The sequence below is a fragment of the Cynocephalus volans genome, chromosome 7 (genome assembly GCF_027409185.1).
Source record: "Cynocephalus volans isolate mCynVol1 chromosome 7, mCynVol1.pri, whole genome shotgun sequence".
Lineage (NCBI taxonomy): Eukaryota > Metazoa > Chordata > Mammalia > Dermoptera > Cynocephalidae > Cynocephalus > Cynocephalus volans.
In genome coordinates, this window is record NC_084466.1 from 94,699,991 (window position 1) to 94,714,755 (window position 14,765).

The following is a 14,765-nucleotide window of genomic DNA, read 5'->3' on the forward strand; positions in this document are numbered from 1 at the left end:
GCCACGCCATGTCCCTAGATTCCACATCCTTATTCCACATGCTACTGGACCTACCAGCTTTTGTAGGAACACTTCCCTAAATGAGATGATGAGTTTTCTGATAATTATTTTTAAGAAAGAAGATCCTGAAAGGAATCGGGTGTAATATGGCCACTTAGAATTGTGAAAGGTAAATGGCACACTGTGGGAGCAAAGGCAGTGAAGATTCATCCACAGGCTGCTGAGAAGACAGCCAAGAAGTGGAAATAAGCTCTATTTCCATTCAAAACCTGAGCTCATTGCAATTTGTTGTTGTCTGTATGTTCATTTGTTTAAAGAAACCACAGAGTGAGGCTTGGTTTCTCTATACCTAGGGTAAGATGTCACTCCCTCAATATGATACTGTATGCAGCAATAGCATTTCTGTTAATTAAGAAAGTCAAGAAAGTGCTTGCTTACGTTCTTATAACTGTGGCTTTTCAAAAGCTACAGTAATACCTGTAGTTCCTAGGGAAATCAGATGGCCTGTTCCCCAGACTGGAATAAGTTTTGGATAGAGTCACTCCAGCTATAGAGAGACCATCCCGTAAGTTCTCATGATTCAGCTGGGGGCACAGTTCCCAACCTGACAGGCAAGAGATGGTTGCTTTTAAATGGGACATCAAAGACCATTCACTGGCATTCAGTATTTTTTTAGAGATGGGGTAGAAGTGTCCCTGTCAACTTAAAAGGAAGGACGATTTCCTGATTTCCATGTTACCTTATATTATCAAAGCTAATACTGAAGATGTTAGTAAGTTTATATGATTCTTGATAGTGGAAAATACCAAGGGTCTTCAAAATGTTCATGGAAGGATTTGTATTACCTTTTAATTCCATTCTTCCAAGAAATTTCTGAAGTACCCTCATACTAAGACAATACTGATTATCTGGTGCATCATTGATTTACTAATACTTGTTTTTCTAGGAAAAAAACTACGGCATTCAATACTCACACTAATATATACCCTGATTTCAGAAATATTAATGTGAAAAAAAGGTACATATTAGAATCAAGGAAATGCAATGTGTTTCTTACAGACAGACTTCAAGTTTTCAGGGATAAGCCAGTTTCTGAAAGTAAGATGAAACCACTCTCAAGTATGATTGAGAAAGGACAGATGAGCACTTATTTCACAGGTGTGCTGGTACAACCTCACAGATGCCTTTGGGTATAACTCCAGGACACTATTTTCAGCAGTAAGTCATATACAGATATTCACAAGGGTAAGATTTTTATGATTCCTCTACTCACTTCTACAAGGGTCAGCATTCTTAAAGCAATGATTGTCTTTTTCCTCCTCTTCCTCCGCTTGTCTTTTCTTCCCAGGCTGATGTGGAAATGCTTTTCTCAGGACTGGCTTCCTGCTGTCTTCCTCCACTTCAAGCTCACAGGTGGGCTCCAGCTGTGGCATTGGCCTCTCCTCATCTGAATTGTCAAAGGGCTCATTCAGAACTTCGGTTGTCTCAGAAATGGTCTCAGTTGTTACGCTGCTGTTGATCCTCCTGCGTTTACGGCCCCTTTTCTTCTTTAGTACAAAAGGCCTCTGAAATTAATTCCAAACATAACACATAAGAGCTCATGAGAAATTAAATGGTTGAGTCAATATGCAGCAAACATGTACTAAACGCATGTCTGAGAATCTTACACGTAAAGACAGCTGTAATGCCTTTGTACTTAACCTTCCATTTGCTGTTTAACATCCCTCTTGGGCTCCAACTACATAGGCAAGTGTTTTCCAAATAAAACAGTTGTTTACTCAAGCAGATGCTTTGAGAGAGAACATCCTAGCAGCCTGACTGGTGATTTGAAAAGCCAAGCTTTGCTTTTCTAGCATACATTTTCCAAGTGGTACTTGCTGGCTTCAATATCCTATACATCATAGACATTAAGGTTACCACAGACCTCAGTGTTTCTATAAATACTCCAATAATTAGCTAGCCAGCAGATCACTCATTTAATACTTGAAAACTGTTCAAGGAATACCCACTAAATGCAAAGCACTATGGGAGATCTGATACAGGACTAGCCTGCTTGTTCCCATTTCACAGTACTTCAGAAACCATGAAAAGGAAAGAAAGGAAAGGGCACTGGAAGAAAGGATTACTCTACTGTTTCAAATGTCAAAAAAGTCGTGTATTGGTGGCTATGAGCAACTGACAATTTTGTAAAATATCTTAATATAAAAGGCACCTAAAAAAGTTAAACAAATAAGATGGTACCTAAAAAAGTTAAAATATAAGATGTTGTCTTTATACAAATGTAAACGTAGGATGTCTTATTTATAAAAGTATTTTTTCCTATTTGCACTGAAGATTGGCACAAATGATGCTTCATAATTGCAATTATAAAATATTTTTTCCCAAGCAAAAAAGTATTTAATGAATCAAAATTCAAATACAGGAATAACAGGTAGATTTGCTGCTAAAATATAATCTGTCGATAACGAGCCCAAAATTTGTTGAAAATACACTGCAAAGAATGTTTGAATATGCTTGGTTAAAATCCAACCTGCAGGTAAACTGTATCCAAGAATTATTGTGTATTACATTTTTAACCCTGTGAATGTTCACTGAAGAATGCATATAAGCCTGCGCATCACATTCTGTAATTTAACATTTATGGTTACTGATCCCTCCAGTCTGCCTGCCGTCCCTAGTCCACTAGAATTTTCCCAAACATGAGTATAAACAATATAAAGAACTGGTTTTCTTTAGGTTGAGTCCATTCAAATGGCAGTAGTCCACATCATGCCTGGGATGATTCTTATTTTTGATGTTTTTACAACAAGTTTCTTTTGTTATATACATAGTACACAAATACATTCTCCTCGTAAGAAATTAAAACATTATTCAGAAGCCTGAAGTCCATTTTATGGGATGTTCCTTTCTACCACATTCTAGCACTTCCACTAGAAGACTGCCACCTTTAAAGGAAAAGCACTGAGCTGGGATTAGAGGAGCAAATTCCTTGACAGACCCCACAGAGGATGTCCTCAGGGCAGAGCCTTAGCTTGTACCGTGTTAGCTCTATTAGTCTTGGCTATACTAACAACATCTGGCCCCTTTCTATGTCACAGATATTGAGGACAAAGATATCAGATCTGGTAAGCAACTGCCTAAAGACAAAATCAATTTTTTACTTTTGGTACCACTGGAGATGATATGGTATATCTAGAGAAAACACCAGGCTACTAAGACATGGGAAATTTCAGTAACGTGTAGTTGGCCACAAATGCAAAATATTACCATCAAAATCAAGGGCCTTCTAACAAATACCTTCTAAAAATTCTATGCCAAGAACAAGAGAAAGAAACTGCATCAGATCACTGGGCTTGGAGTCTTGAATGCTCAGCTGGTTCTGGTTCTGTCTCTAGTGAATCATGTGACCTTGGATAAGTCTGGCCTTTCTAGGCCTTGAAGGACAGTTTACATGCTCTCTGGGGCCCCTTTCTGTTCCCATAACCTGATTTACTCTGCTCCTGCAGACCAGCAGGTGGCACTGACTACACGACTAGAAAGCAGGCCTGTCCCTGGTTTCCTGTCACAGCACTAACAAACCTCAAAAAGTAAACACAATCATGACCGTAAGATAAACGATTATGATATATGATCAGAGGGGCTGGGTACATATAAACTACATCTAAAGAACAGAGAGTGAAACAAATACTAATAGATAGAATGTTTTCAATGACAAATAAGATTTGATTGGAAGCAACTCACAGAGTGAAAATCTAAACAGACACATACCTTTCTCTTTATGGCAACTGACTGTGGTTTAGTCAATCGAGGGGGAGAGCTCTGAACATTTTCTTCTTCCTCCTCCTCTTCTTCCTCTTCCTCCTCCTCCTCCTCTTCCTCCTCTTCTTCCTCCTCTTCCTCCTCTTCCTCTTCCTCACTGCTCTCTTTAGACAGCTCCATCAGCTGCCCTCGCTCCCCTGCCACTGGCCGGCTCTCCGGGGAATGCAAATATTTATTTTTCGATTGTACTTTTGCAGGTGATTGCCTACTGTTAGCTCTAGATGACAGGATTTCTTGCTCCTCCTTTTCCCAGCAGCTAGCTTGTTCCATTAGCCGCTCAGCCTAAGCGGGGAGGGTAAAAATGGTAGGCTGGTGAGAGGGCAGTTACGCAGCCAGAGCCTCTAAGGATCAATGGCAAAGCGTCTCTAAGTTGGTTCTGATCAGGACAGTCAGCCAGCCAAGCAAATTCCAGCCACTGCATCTCAGGACCCTTTCGCATCAGTTAGGATAACAAATCAAAGAAGATTGGGTTTCATGGGATATTTAGCAGTATTAATGATGCAGCGAATTGATTTGAGCCCTTTATCACTACATTACATGCTCACTGGCATGGAGCACTTTGAGCAAGTTCATAAACACAAAAAATCGATTGACACTGCAGCCTTGGAGCTCAGCACCAAACTTGATCTGATTACATACTGTCAGTAGTGAAAAATGCTACTTTGCGATCAATGATAAATGTTTCATTTTTCATACTCAATTCAATAAAATTATCATGTCCTACCCCATAACCTCAGTTAGCATGAATTAGTGCCATATCATTTAACGAGCTATCTCTGCATAACCAAGCTTTTGACAATGATGTTAATCATTTTCTTAGGTTAAGAATGCTACAAGACTGAAGTCACACAACTCAGGATGATGAAGCCAATCATTACCTCTTTTTCAGCTTCTCGCTCTTCTTCGGAAACTGCGGCATTAGAAATTAAAATCGGGGTCCATCTCAGACTCTCTGGATCAAGTTCATTGGCTCGGGAACAGGTTTTCAGCTTTTCCATGTGGCCCAGTATCAACTTTTCCCTTCTAATGATGACAAATCTGTAATGTGGTAAGGCAAAACAAAGTACAATCAAAAGATGAAATTTCATTTTGCCTTCACGTACTGACATACACTAGCACTAATATAACCTGGGTTAGAAAAATCCTAAAGTACACCAATGAAAGGGTACAACATATTTAAATAAAAGCAGCAAAAAAGGGTCATTTCATGTTTTCTCTTTCGGAGAAAGAGTTTTGGTAATACTCTTAAGGAGCTTCTGAACTTCAGCTGGAATGAATGCGCCCAACCTCCGGGTACTCTTTCCGGGGTGAGACGCTTGAGAGGCAGCAGTGCCGCCCAGAGTCTCGGTGCTCACCTGCCATCTCTCTTGTCAATCATATGGAGGTGCTGCAGAGTGGTGGCGATGTCATGAGGGCACATGCCTGTAGCTCTGCTAATTGCCTTGATGCTGATGTGCCTCTCGTGGTGGTGGTAGAGATATTCTAAGATGACACTCTTCCAATAAGCCAGGTAGGAGAGACGGCCCAGATCAGACAGTGGCTTTTCAGGAGACCCTGCTTGGCCTTCTCTTCTAGAAAGCAAATAGCCTAGGGCAGAAAAAGCGAAAAGACCACCTCACTGTGGTGTTTCCAGAGCTTAGACCAGGAGCCACTAGAAATAACAGAAGTAGCAACAAGGTGAAAACATCACACCAGAGAAGTGCATTCACTTTACGTATGTAACCTCTTCCCACTTGTAGTCATTTAATCTCCATGAAGTTTATGCTTCTGAATCTTTTATAGCAGTACTACAAGTAAATTCACACAGCCAGCGGCAGCATTCCAAACATACACTGTGGCATATTTAACAAAAAATAAAAGCTAAGGTTGAAGACATTGCTTCTGGTAAGTCTCAACATCCAAGTCTCCCACCAGTTTTAGATTCTTTCAAACACTAAATGTCAGACACTTACTCAGAAATCCTGACCAGGGACCACCCCAAACATTAATGGGCAAGTTGTTTTCCACAGGAAGGACCTAATGACCCTTTGACAGCTGGGTCTTAATAAAAGAGAAGGGCCTCTGTTGACTCAGAGTCTATATTGCTTGTTACATTTAACTAGCCGGTTGATCTGAAGCTTTGTTTTAGGACTAATAAAAGAATGTCTTTCAAGTCAACTGCTACAACTCACATCAGCTCCACTAGCTCTATTTTCACCTCTTTCATGGAAATTAATTTATAATCCAACCCTAGAACGTTGCTTCTGCAAATTAAACAAAACAAAACAACTCCTTAAAACAAACGATTTCATGTATACTCAGAAAATTCCCCAGGATGGTAAGCTTTTGAACGCATTCTACAGCATTACTGTGAAGGTTCCTTGGCAAAGGAACTTTAAAATGAAAAAAACGTTAAATCCACTTGAAGGTAATGAATGAAAGCTGGCGGCTGTCTCGGTAATTAAGAGCCACTTATGGAGTAGAGAAGGAATGCTATAAACTAATGATGTCTACCTTGCTCTAATTATCTATTTCAACAGCCTCACCTTCATGAACTTCCTAAATTTAAACCAACATCAACCACATACAGTAGGTGGCAGCAATTACAAGATCATGCTGCTCTGTAAACCCCCCAAATCTTCCGCATTTTTCTTCTTTATCTACATTTCCAAAATGGCTGCATTCACAAGATTTTTCTCAATTTTAGTTTTTTTGTTACAAGGAGAAATCAATGCCTCTGAAGTATTTCCCTACCTGTCAAAATCACTGCAAATATTGCAGAAATATAGAACAAGAAATCCAACCTCAACCCTAGACAGGTATAATCAGAGCATTTTGCATTTTGATAGCTTTAATCTGAATGCCATTATAAAGAATAGACATAAATTTAACTTTAGATTTTGCAGAAGTCTTTTGACTTATTTGTCTCTTTAACTCATGTTTAAGTGCAAAGTGTTGACTGAATGCAAACAAGAACCATGACATTTTACAGTCAAACCACTGTCGACACGTCATTTGGCTGCAGACTGAGGCTTTCAATAGCAGTGTGTCAGGAATGCTAACATTGATGGCCACTGTGCCAAAGCCAGCCCATATCGTGTCCTGTCGACAGAGAGAAGAGCTCTTTCTGTCAGAGTATGAAGGGAGCCCAAACCTCAGAGCACAAATAATTGGCACATTCGTCACCTGCCTCCTAAAGTGCTTGGCACATGCTGAGAAATTTACTCAGTCGGCTGGAGGTCCAGCTCTGTACTCCTGCAGGGGAGAGAACCATAAAACTGTGGATATGTAACCGCCCTCTTTTGTCCATGAGATCCCACAATTAAAAGTCTCCTGCAGTGAATATGAAAGTCTCCAGGCCCTAACTGGCGCTTACCTGAACTCCACAGTTGGAGACAGAAAACCCCCCTCTCAGTCCAGCAGAAAGATTTCTGTACAACCAGAGTGTTCAGAAGGTGGTATGTGCCCCCTCCCTACCTGTCACCCCATACTGTGATGAGCGACCTTACCCAGGAAACACAGGTTTTTCTTTGTTCTGTCAACCCTTCCCACAACCCTTACTCTGGACTAAGAGGAAGCAGCCAGAATCCCGAAAAACCACACTTTACCCAGCTGCTCATGTTTTCACAGCCTGAGGCAGCACAGATACACCTCATCAGGGCCTGAGCCTACACAGGTCAGGCCACTCAGACTAGCAGGCAACTTGGGATCTATGGGGAGCATTTAGGCATAAACCTTTTTCAGCACCTGCTTCCCCTACCATGTTAAGTGGCTGTCTCTTGGGACACTCCCTTGGATACAGACCGCGGTCTGTGGTACCACCGCAGAAGAATCCCGGGGCCTGAGGCAGGCGGGAGAGGTTGCGGCAGGTGACGAACCCCAATGAGCATGGATACACTGAGCCCATTGGTCTTTCCCAGCAAAACCCTTGCAGCGTGCTGGCAAAGGCTGGGACGGAGCAGGGAGGCTGCCAGCACCTGCCAGGAGGTGATATTCCTGGGTGCTGGGGAAAAACAACTGCAAAGCCAAATTCCAACCAGAACACGTCAGGTGGGTCTCCAGGCATGATGTGCACCAACACTGCAGACCACATAAGGCCACTGTCCTAAGGGACCCTGGCACTGCCTATAGGGAGTTTTCCCTTCCTCTCTCTGACTCATGAGTCCCTCAAGGGATTTAGAACTAGTGGAAGGAACTGATGCTTATGCTAAGAGCCATTTGGAAGTCCACAAAGTCTCCTCCCAAAGGTGAAAGTTCTGGGTTTAAGTAGAATCCATCAGAAAAATCTAAACAACCAAGGATAATTTTTTTATTCCTCACTAGTTAAGTGAAATCACTTATATTATGCTAAACTACATAGCTTAGAAGAAAAGTGTGTGTCATGTCTACTCCACTTGTGCTCTAGGTTCATGTAAGACCAATTCAAATTTTATCTACTTTTTTCCCTTCGAAGAAGCTACAGCTGGTGGCACTTCACTACTCTGACCTTCATATCACGGGATGTTTTAAATAAGGAATTTCTTGCGATCTTTTGTTTCTTTCTACTTTTTCTAGGCTCTTCAAGCATGATTATGATATAGCTTATTGACAGAATAATTTTTGGTAAGAACATTTTACTTATTAAGTGATTATAGTGATATGGTGATTTAAGTTACAGCTCTTAAATTTAACTTACCAAAAAGATTCCAAATAATTGATCTAAGATGCAGGGAAATAAAAAGCACTTATCTTGGAAGCCAGTGTGTTATCCTGAGGCATCTGAAACAAGTACAGTACACCCCTGGTGAATAGGTTCCCATGGTGCTCTAACACCTCTCCTTAACTCAGGATACTTTCAGAGAAGCTCAACTATCCCTGGGGAAGCCTGGCTGTTTCAGATGGAAAACAAAGTGATGTTTGGAGGACAAATCCCAGTAGCTGCAGTATAATTAACTGCTGTTGAAATTATTCCCTTGAACTTGCCTGTCAGCCAGAGGTGCTGGTGAACAGCACTTACTCCATGAACATAAGCCTTGTAAATTGAAAACTGAGTGGCCCATAAACCCCTCACTCACATCAACGATCCTGCCACTAGCAAAAGCTGGCTTCCTCTTTTGCTTTGCTGGAACTACTTACCCTGGGGAAGGTGAGGTCTGAGTTTCAGCGTACAGACCACACACTTAATTCAAAAGATTATCAAGGTGTTTGTTTAAAGGGAAAAGAACAAGGGATGTCTACAAAAAGTAAGACTTTCTACGCTGTACTTCACAGGACCCAAGTGTACCTCACCTCTAAGGCTGACTTACTTATAGTAAGAGAATCGATTCTCATGTTAACTAGCCCTGATCCCCGGAGTTTGAAATGGTTAACTCCCTCCCAGGGGGAGAAAAAAAAGTAATAGAGTGTTGTCTTCATACAGACAGATCCATTAGGATAAGAAAGGAACTATCTAGACAAGGTCAAGATTTATTTTTGCAGACTCAATTCCCAAATTAATTTAACTCCCAGCATAATAACTGCAAGGTTAACCCTCATTTAATATGGAAAGTCCTTCCTTTTAAACTGGTGATATTCAAGAGTGTAGACTGGACCAGAAATGGAATCATCTTCTTAGGCAAGCGTCTGGATGTGGATAAGACTAACCCCCACAAGGCAGCCGCCACTCGCCCTTGCACATCTCCATCTTCTACATCCTGGAACCAAACCATACGAACTTCCTCAAACACAAAAGTGTAAACTTTGGCAAGCTACTCCCATCTGTCTGGATTATGTGAGTTCGGGGTCACCAGCTGCTTTTAGGGGAACATAATCTTCGAGGATTACACACCTTTCATCAGACACCTGTTTAGCTCAGCAAATCCTGCTGAAAGGTCCACATCAGTAGACAGCACTGGGTTTGTAAGCCTGGGAACAGAAACCAGGCCAGAGATTTATGGCAGCTCTTGAGCAGAGGAAATCTGAGGACTCTAACCATGTTATCTTGTGCTTGGAGACGGAAATTCACTGGTCTACGCTCATCTGTTACTGGTTTCAGGGGGTGAGCAGCACTGTGACCAAGTGGATGAATGGCATTTTATCAGTTTAAATAGTGATAAATGAACTTGACAGGCTATTTATGTCTCCTTGTTTAAATTTTGTGGTGATTTTGCAATTAATGCACAAGGAAGCTGAGCCTCAGCGCTCACATCATTTTAAGAGAACAGCAGTGTTCTAAATGACCTATGACCTACCTGAAGGTTACTATTCTCTATTTATTAAAAAATACAGATGCCTACCTGGCAAAATTGGAAAATTTGAATTTTTCTGATATTTTACATTTTGAAACTGGAAATGTAAGGCATCTCTCCCACAGTTCTATGGGCCTGTTATAATTATATAACTACATGAATAAATATTGCTTCTCAAGGTCCCAACATGTGGTCTCCCAGGCACTGAGCATCAACAACCTGGGAACTTGCAAGAACTCAGACCCTACCTCAGACCTACTGAAGCAAAACCTTCGGTGCAAGGCTCAGCACGTGTGCTTTAACAAGCGCCGCCCCCCCCCCCCCCCCGCCATGTTGCACACAAGTTTGAGGACCACCGCTATAAACCCTGCTCTGGAGCTGCTGGTTTTGATGAGGATGTGCAAACCTTCTTGTGAAGTAAGGAGAACCACTAAATAGACAGTGGAATTTAAGAATTTCAAACAGGTGAGGCCTCACCCAGCTCCCTGGTGGCAGAGAACTGGAGAATGAAATCTCCAAAGCCCCACGAGACTGATATTTAGCTAGAGGTGACTGAGTTGCTGAATCGATACGTCCATGTAGTCTACACCTGTGCTTCTTACCCCTCACTGTGAAAACAAATCACCTCTTGTAACAACATGGATTCTGATTCAGTAGGTCTAGTATGGGGCCTGAGAGTCCACATTTTCAACAACTTCCTATACCATGGACCACACTTGACTAGCAAGGGTTTGAACATTAAATCAGTGAGTCTCAAACATTTTGGTCTCAGCACCTCTTTACCTTTTAATTAGTTATTTAAGACTCCAAAGAGCTTTCGTTTATAATGACTACATCTATTGATTTTATTGAGAAATTTGACAAATATTTATTAATCCATTAAAAAAAAAACCCATTATGTGTTAAGATAATTTTTGTGGAAAAGACATCTTTAAAATATAAATAAAAATAGTGAGAAGAGTGAGAAATTTTACATTTTGCAAATCTTTTCAACATCTGGCTTAAGACAGCTAGATTCTCGTATCTGCTTTGGTATTCAATCTGTTATGATATCACAGGTCATGAAATTTCTGGAAAACTCCAATGTACACCCATGAGAGTGGAAAGGAAAAATAGTATCTTAGCATTACTTTGAAAATAGTTATGACCTTGCAGACTCTCTGGACCATACTGAGACCATCCGCATTACAGAAAAGATGAGAAGAATTTTTAAAAATTGGGCAACAAAGTCACAGGTATTTTAAAACAGTACATCATACAGTATATTGAATACGGTATGAATCATAAAAGGCTCTATGGTTGGCTAAGAGCACGGGCTCTGGAGCCAGACCACCTAGAATGAAATCTGGGGCCCACCATGCACAGCTATGTGGTCTTGGGAAATTTATTTAACCTCTCTGTGCTAAAGATCTCTCATCCACAAAATGCAGATAATAATTGTACCTATCTCTCACAGTTGTTGTAAGAATTAAATGAGTTAATACAAAGCATATAGAACAGTGTTTGGCATATTACAGTAACCCTATATATGTGTTAGCTATTGTTATTATTATCCAACATTTTGAATGAATGAAATCTCAAAGTGATCATCTGGGTGACTAAATATCCTTAACATAGAGGAAAGAAAGAAAATGTGCACAGAAGGCAGGAGACAGACTGCTCTGTGGCCAGACTGAGAAGAGATACTTTCCTTTTCCTTTTGCCCAAGACACCTGAAAACCATCCACTGCCTCAGACAGTTGTCCGCCATCCCAGATAACTGTGCTCCCTCTCCCTCCAAGCTAGCCACCCCAATACAAATTTAATTAAAGGAAGAGGTCATAAAAAACAAATTCTGCCTCAGGAATGGTCTCAAGAAACTGATGACTGAAAGTCCTCAGCAAGCACAGTTCTGTGCCCTCAAATTCCCTTTGGCCATTAAGTCCTTTAACTTCAAGGACTACCCTTGGGAAACAACAAACCCATCAAACCACAAAAACAATGACTGCTTAGGGCTTCAGCAGAACCCAGAGACAGATGAAACAAAAACCCAAATGTTCTATAAGACTCAATTGTGTCCCCAGGAAATTGGCTTGAGCCAGTGAACAGAGAGAGCGGAGACAGCAGGTCTTTGGGAAAGGAAGACTGGCTGCCCTGGGTCACACACCCATCTGTTTCTCTAAGCGTCTCTTAGATCTTTCTTCTCAAGAATCCCACAAGCTCCTTGGCAGACCACTGCAGTGCTGAGCTCCTCCTTGGTTACATGGAGGGGCCACTGGTCTTTCTTACTGAACGCCCTCCACTCCTCCCTCCAAGTCCACTCAGGAGAAGAGTGGTCTTCCTTCAACTCCCCCTGTGGAAGGTGTAGGCAGGGGTATGCCTCCCCTGGTGCTCTGTGGTGTGTATGTGCTTACAGACTATGCTGGAGTTTATCAGATGGTTTCCACCGTTCTGTGGGTGACATGGACTCTCTTAAAGCAGGTGGTCATTCTGCATGTCAGTCATGCAGGGAAAAGGTAGGTGCTTGGATAGAAAGTGAACTCACAAGTAGGGCATCAGGTGGCAGGAAAGGGGACTCCCCTCTCTCTGTGGTACCTTGTCTTGAGCAGGGTGACATCTGTGAATGTGCTCCTGAGTTGGGAAGTGACCAGGACAGCACCTGTTGCATGGAAGCAGGCTGAGGGCTAAAGACCCTGTGAGACAGCCACAGACCAAAGATGAGTCAACATACTTTTATAATGACCACAGAATTCAGCGACAGTGCCTCTCTTTTCACTCCTTTTCCTGTCCTCTGGACTGACCCAGTGGTTCTCAACTCTGGTTGCACAACAGAATCACATGGGGGGCTTTAAAAGCTACAGATGGTCTGTGTCCCACACAATCTCAACTCTTGTTTATCTCAGGCCAGTCTGGTTCCAGATACATTATGGGTTACATTAAGAAAAGGGCCTTGGGGACTATACTTGGGCCAGAATATTAAAGGGGGTGTAGCACTAATCCTACTTTTCCATTTCTGCCACCCCAAGGGCTGTGGTGGTAGCAGTGGTGCCTTATGAGAGATCCAAGCAGAAGGTAAGCCTTGGGGAAATGGAGACACAAACTCTTGAGGCTAGGGAGAAGGATGGCCCCACTCAGTAAAGAGAATTCTATACTTCACAGATGTTTCATTTAATTTGTTAAATATTCACCTGAGGAGTATTTGTTACTGTAAGATGTATAACCACAAGCAAGGTCCTGGTCTAATGTATTAGAAGAATAAAATTTTTCTTTCTAAGAAGATGACCAACTATGAAACAGATTCAGTCTGTCAATTTCCTTGATAGGAAAATGAGGCACCTGTGACACTGGACAAAATGATCACAGAAAAAAGAGATGTTACTGTGTCAGTATCACTTAGGCCCAAATTAAAATTGGGGAAAGCAAGAACTTAAAAAATGTTTACTTAAATATATTTGGGAAGTAACCAAATTGTTTATGAAGCCCATTACCTATCACAAGGAAAGCTCTGATTCGTCATTCAGAGGCATTTCCAGTTAGGTAATGGTAAAGCACCAGAGCCGTGGCCTTCAACATGACAGAAAATAGAAAGACACATCAGAGTAATGCCTTCCTCTTTGAACTTTTGTGATTTTCCACAGTTCAAACCACTTTTAAATTCTGGAATATTTTAGGAAAAACAAATTTACAAATAATTTTGTTTAAAGATGAAATCAATGTGGCATTTTAAAATTATTTCCTCTTATAAATAAGCAAAAGTCCAAATTAGAGATTTAATCTGAAAAATTACTTCAGAAAATAATTTAATTCTTCAGTTTACACCTGCAACAAAAGGATCTTCAATATCTGTCCCTTGGGCTTGTTACCCAAGTTAAAACCTGGATAAAATTTTGACATCTAAGTTACAAAATACTGGTAACAAGAATTTACCATTGAAAAGTTATAAAATTTAGGACCAGCCCGTGGCTCACTCGGGAGAGTGCGGTGCTGATAACACCAAGGCCATGGGTTCGGATCCTATATAGGGATGGCCGGTGCGCTCACTGGCTGAGTGTGGTGCTGACAACACCAAGCTCAAGGGTTAAGATCCCCTTACCAGTCATCTTTTTTTAAAAAAAAAGAAAAGTTATAAAATTTCAAACTCTCCATTAAACACATACACACTTCAAATAAAGCATCTGCTCCAAGCAAATGACTACATGTACTTATAATGTTGCACCTGTAAGACTACTTTCCTGTTGCTAAAACATTGCAATTAAACTCTTCCATAAATAAATTAGTAAAAACAAAAGCTGGGGTTTCTTTTGCCCACTTGTATGGGTCACAGAACCTCAGTTCTGTGGGGGCAGCTGAGATGGTTCATTCTAATTTCTAGTCATCTGGTCCAATCCCACCCACAGGCAGATGAGAGGGGGAAGCATTTACACCACGTGGACACTGCCACTGACTTCAGAACCAGGCTTTGGGAGACAGGACAGCTGAGAGCCACTTGCCTTTCCATTTGCTCTCCCACAGCCCCTAAAATACTGTGTGTGTTTGTGTCTGTGTGTGAGAGTGTGGGTGTGGGTGTATGTGTGTGTGGGTGTGGGTGTATGTGTATGTGTGTGTGGGTGTGAGTGTATACCAGCTGTAATTTTCAAAAATAGGACAAAGTATGTTGTAATTCCAATTCTGGATGATGAGCTTTCACACAGCAAACACAAATATACCACAATATTGAAGAAAGAAAAAAGTGGGAATACAAATCTCTTTAAAATTTTTGTTTTCAAACAAAGTACATTTCAA

At 41.3% G+C, this 14,765-nt stretch overlaps 2 protein-coding genes across 6 annotated transcripts in view; one reads left to right on the plus strand and one right to left on the minus strand.

Annotated features, from left to right (window-relative positions):
• The window catches only part of DUSP29 (dual specificity phosphatase 29), a 49,160-nt gene extending 44,138 nt beyond the window's left edge, over window positions 1-5,022 (plus strand). The window contains exon 5 of one of the 2 annotated variants that reach the window (XM_063102120.1): window positions 4,640-5,022. In XM_063102120.1, the coding sequence (XP_062958190.1) occupies window positions 4,640-4,681 (42 nt within the window). In that variant the 3' untranslated portion in view covers window positions 4,682-5,022. The remainder of the gene's footprint in view (window positions 1-4,639) is intronic. The other variant, XM_063102122.1, reaches the window with a different exon arrangement.
• Window positions 1-14,765, minus strand: part of KAT6B (lysine acetyltransferase 6B) — a 185,990-nt gene that overhangs the window by 5,398 nt on the left and 165,827 nt on the right. For all 4 annotated transcript variants that reach the window (XM_063102116.1, XM_063102114.1, XM_063102113.1 and 1 more), the window contains 4 exons: window positions 5,175-5,406; window positions 4,698-4,857; window positions 3,769-4,101; window positions 1,274-1,565 (listed from right to left, as the gene is read on the minus strand). In XM_063102116.1, coding sequence (XP_062958186.1) covers window positions 1,274-1,565; window positions 3,769-4,101; window positions 4,698-4,857; window positions 5,175-5,406 — 1,017 coding nt within the window. The remainder of the gene's footprint in view (window positions 1-1,273; window positions 1,566-3,768; window positions 4,102-4,697; window positions 4,858-5,174; window positions 5,407-14,765) is intronic.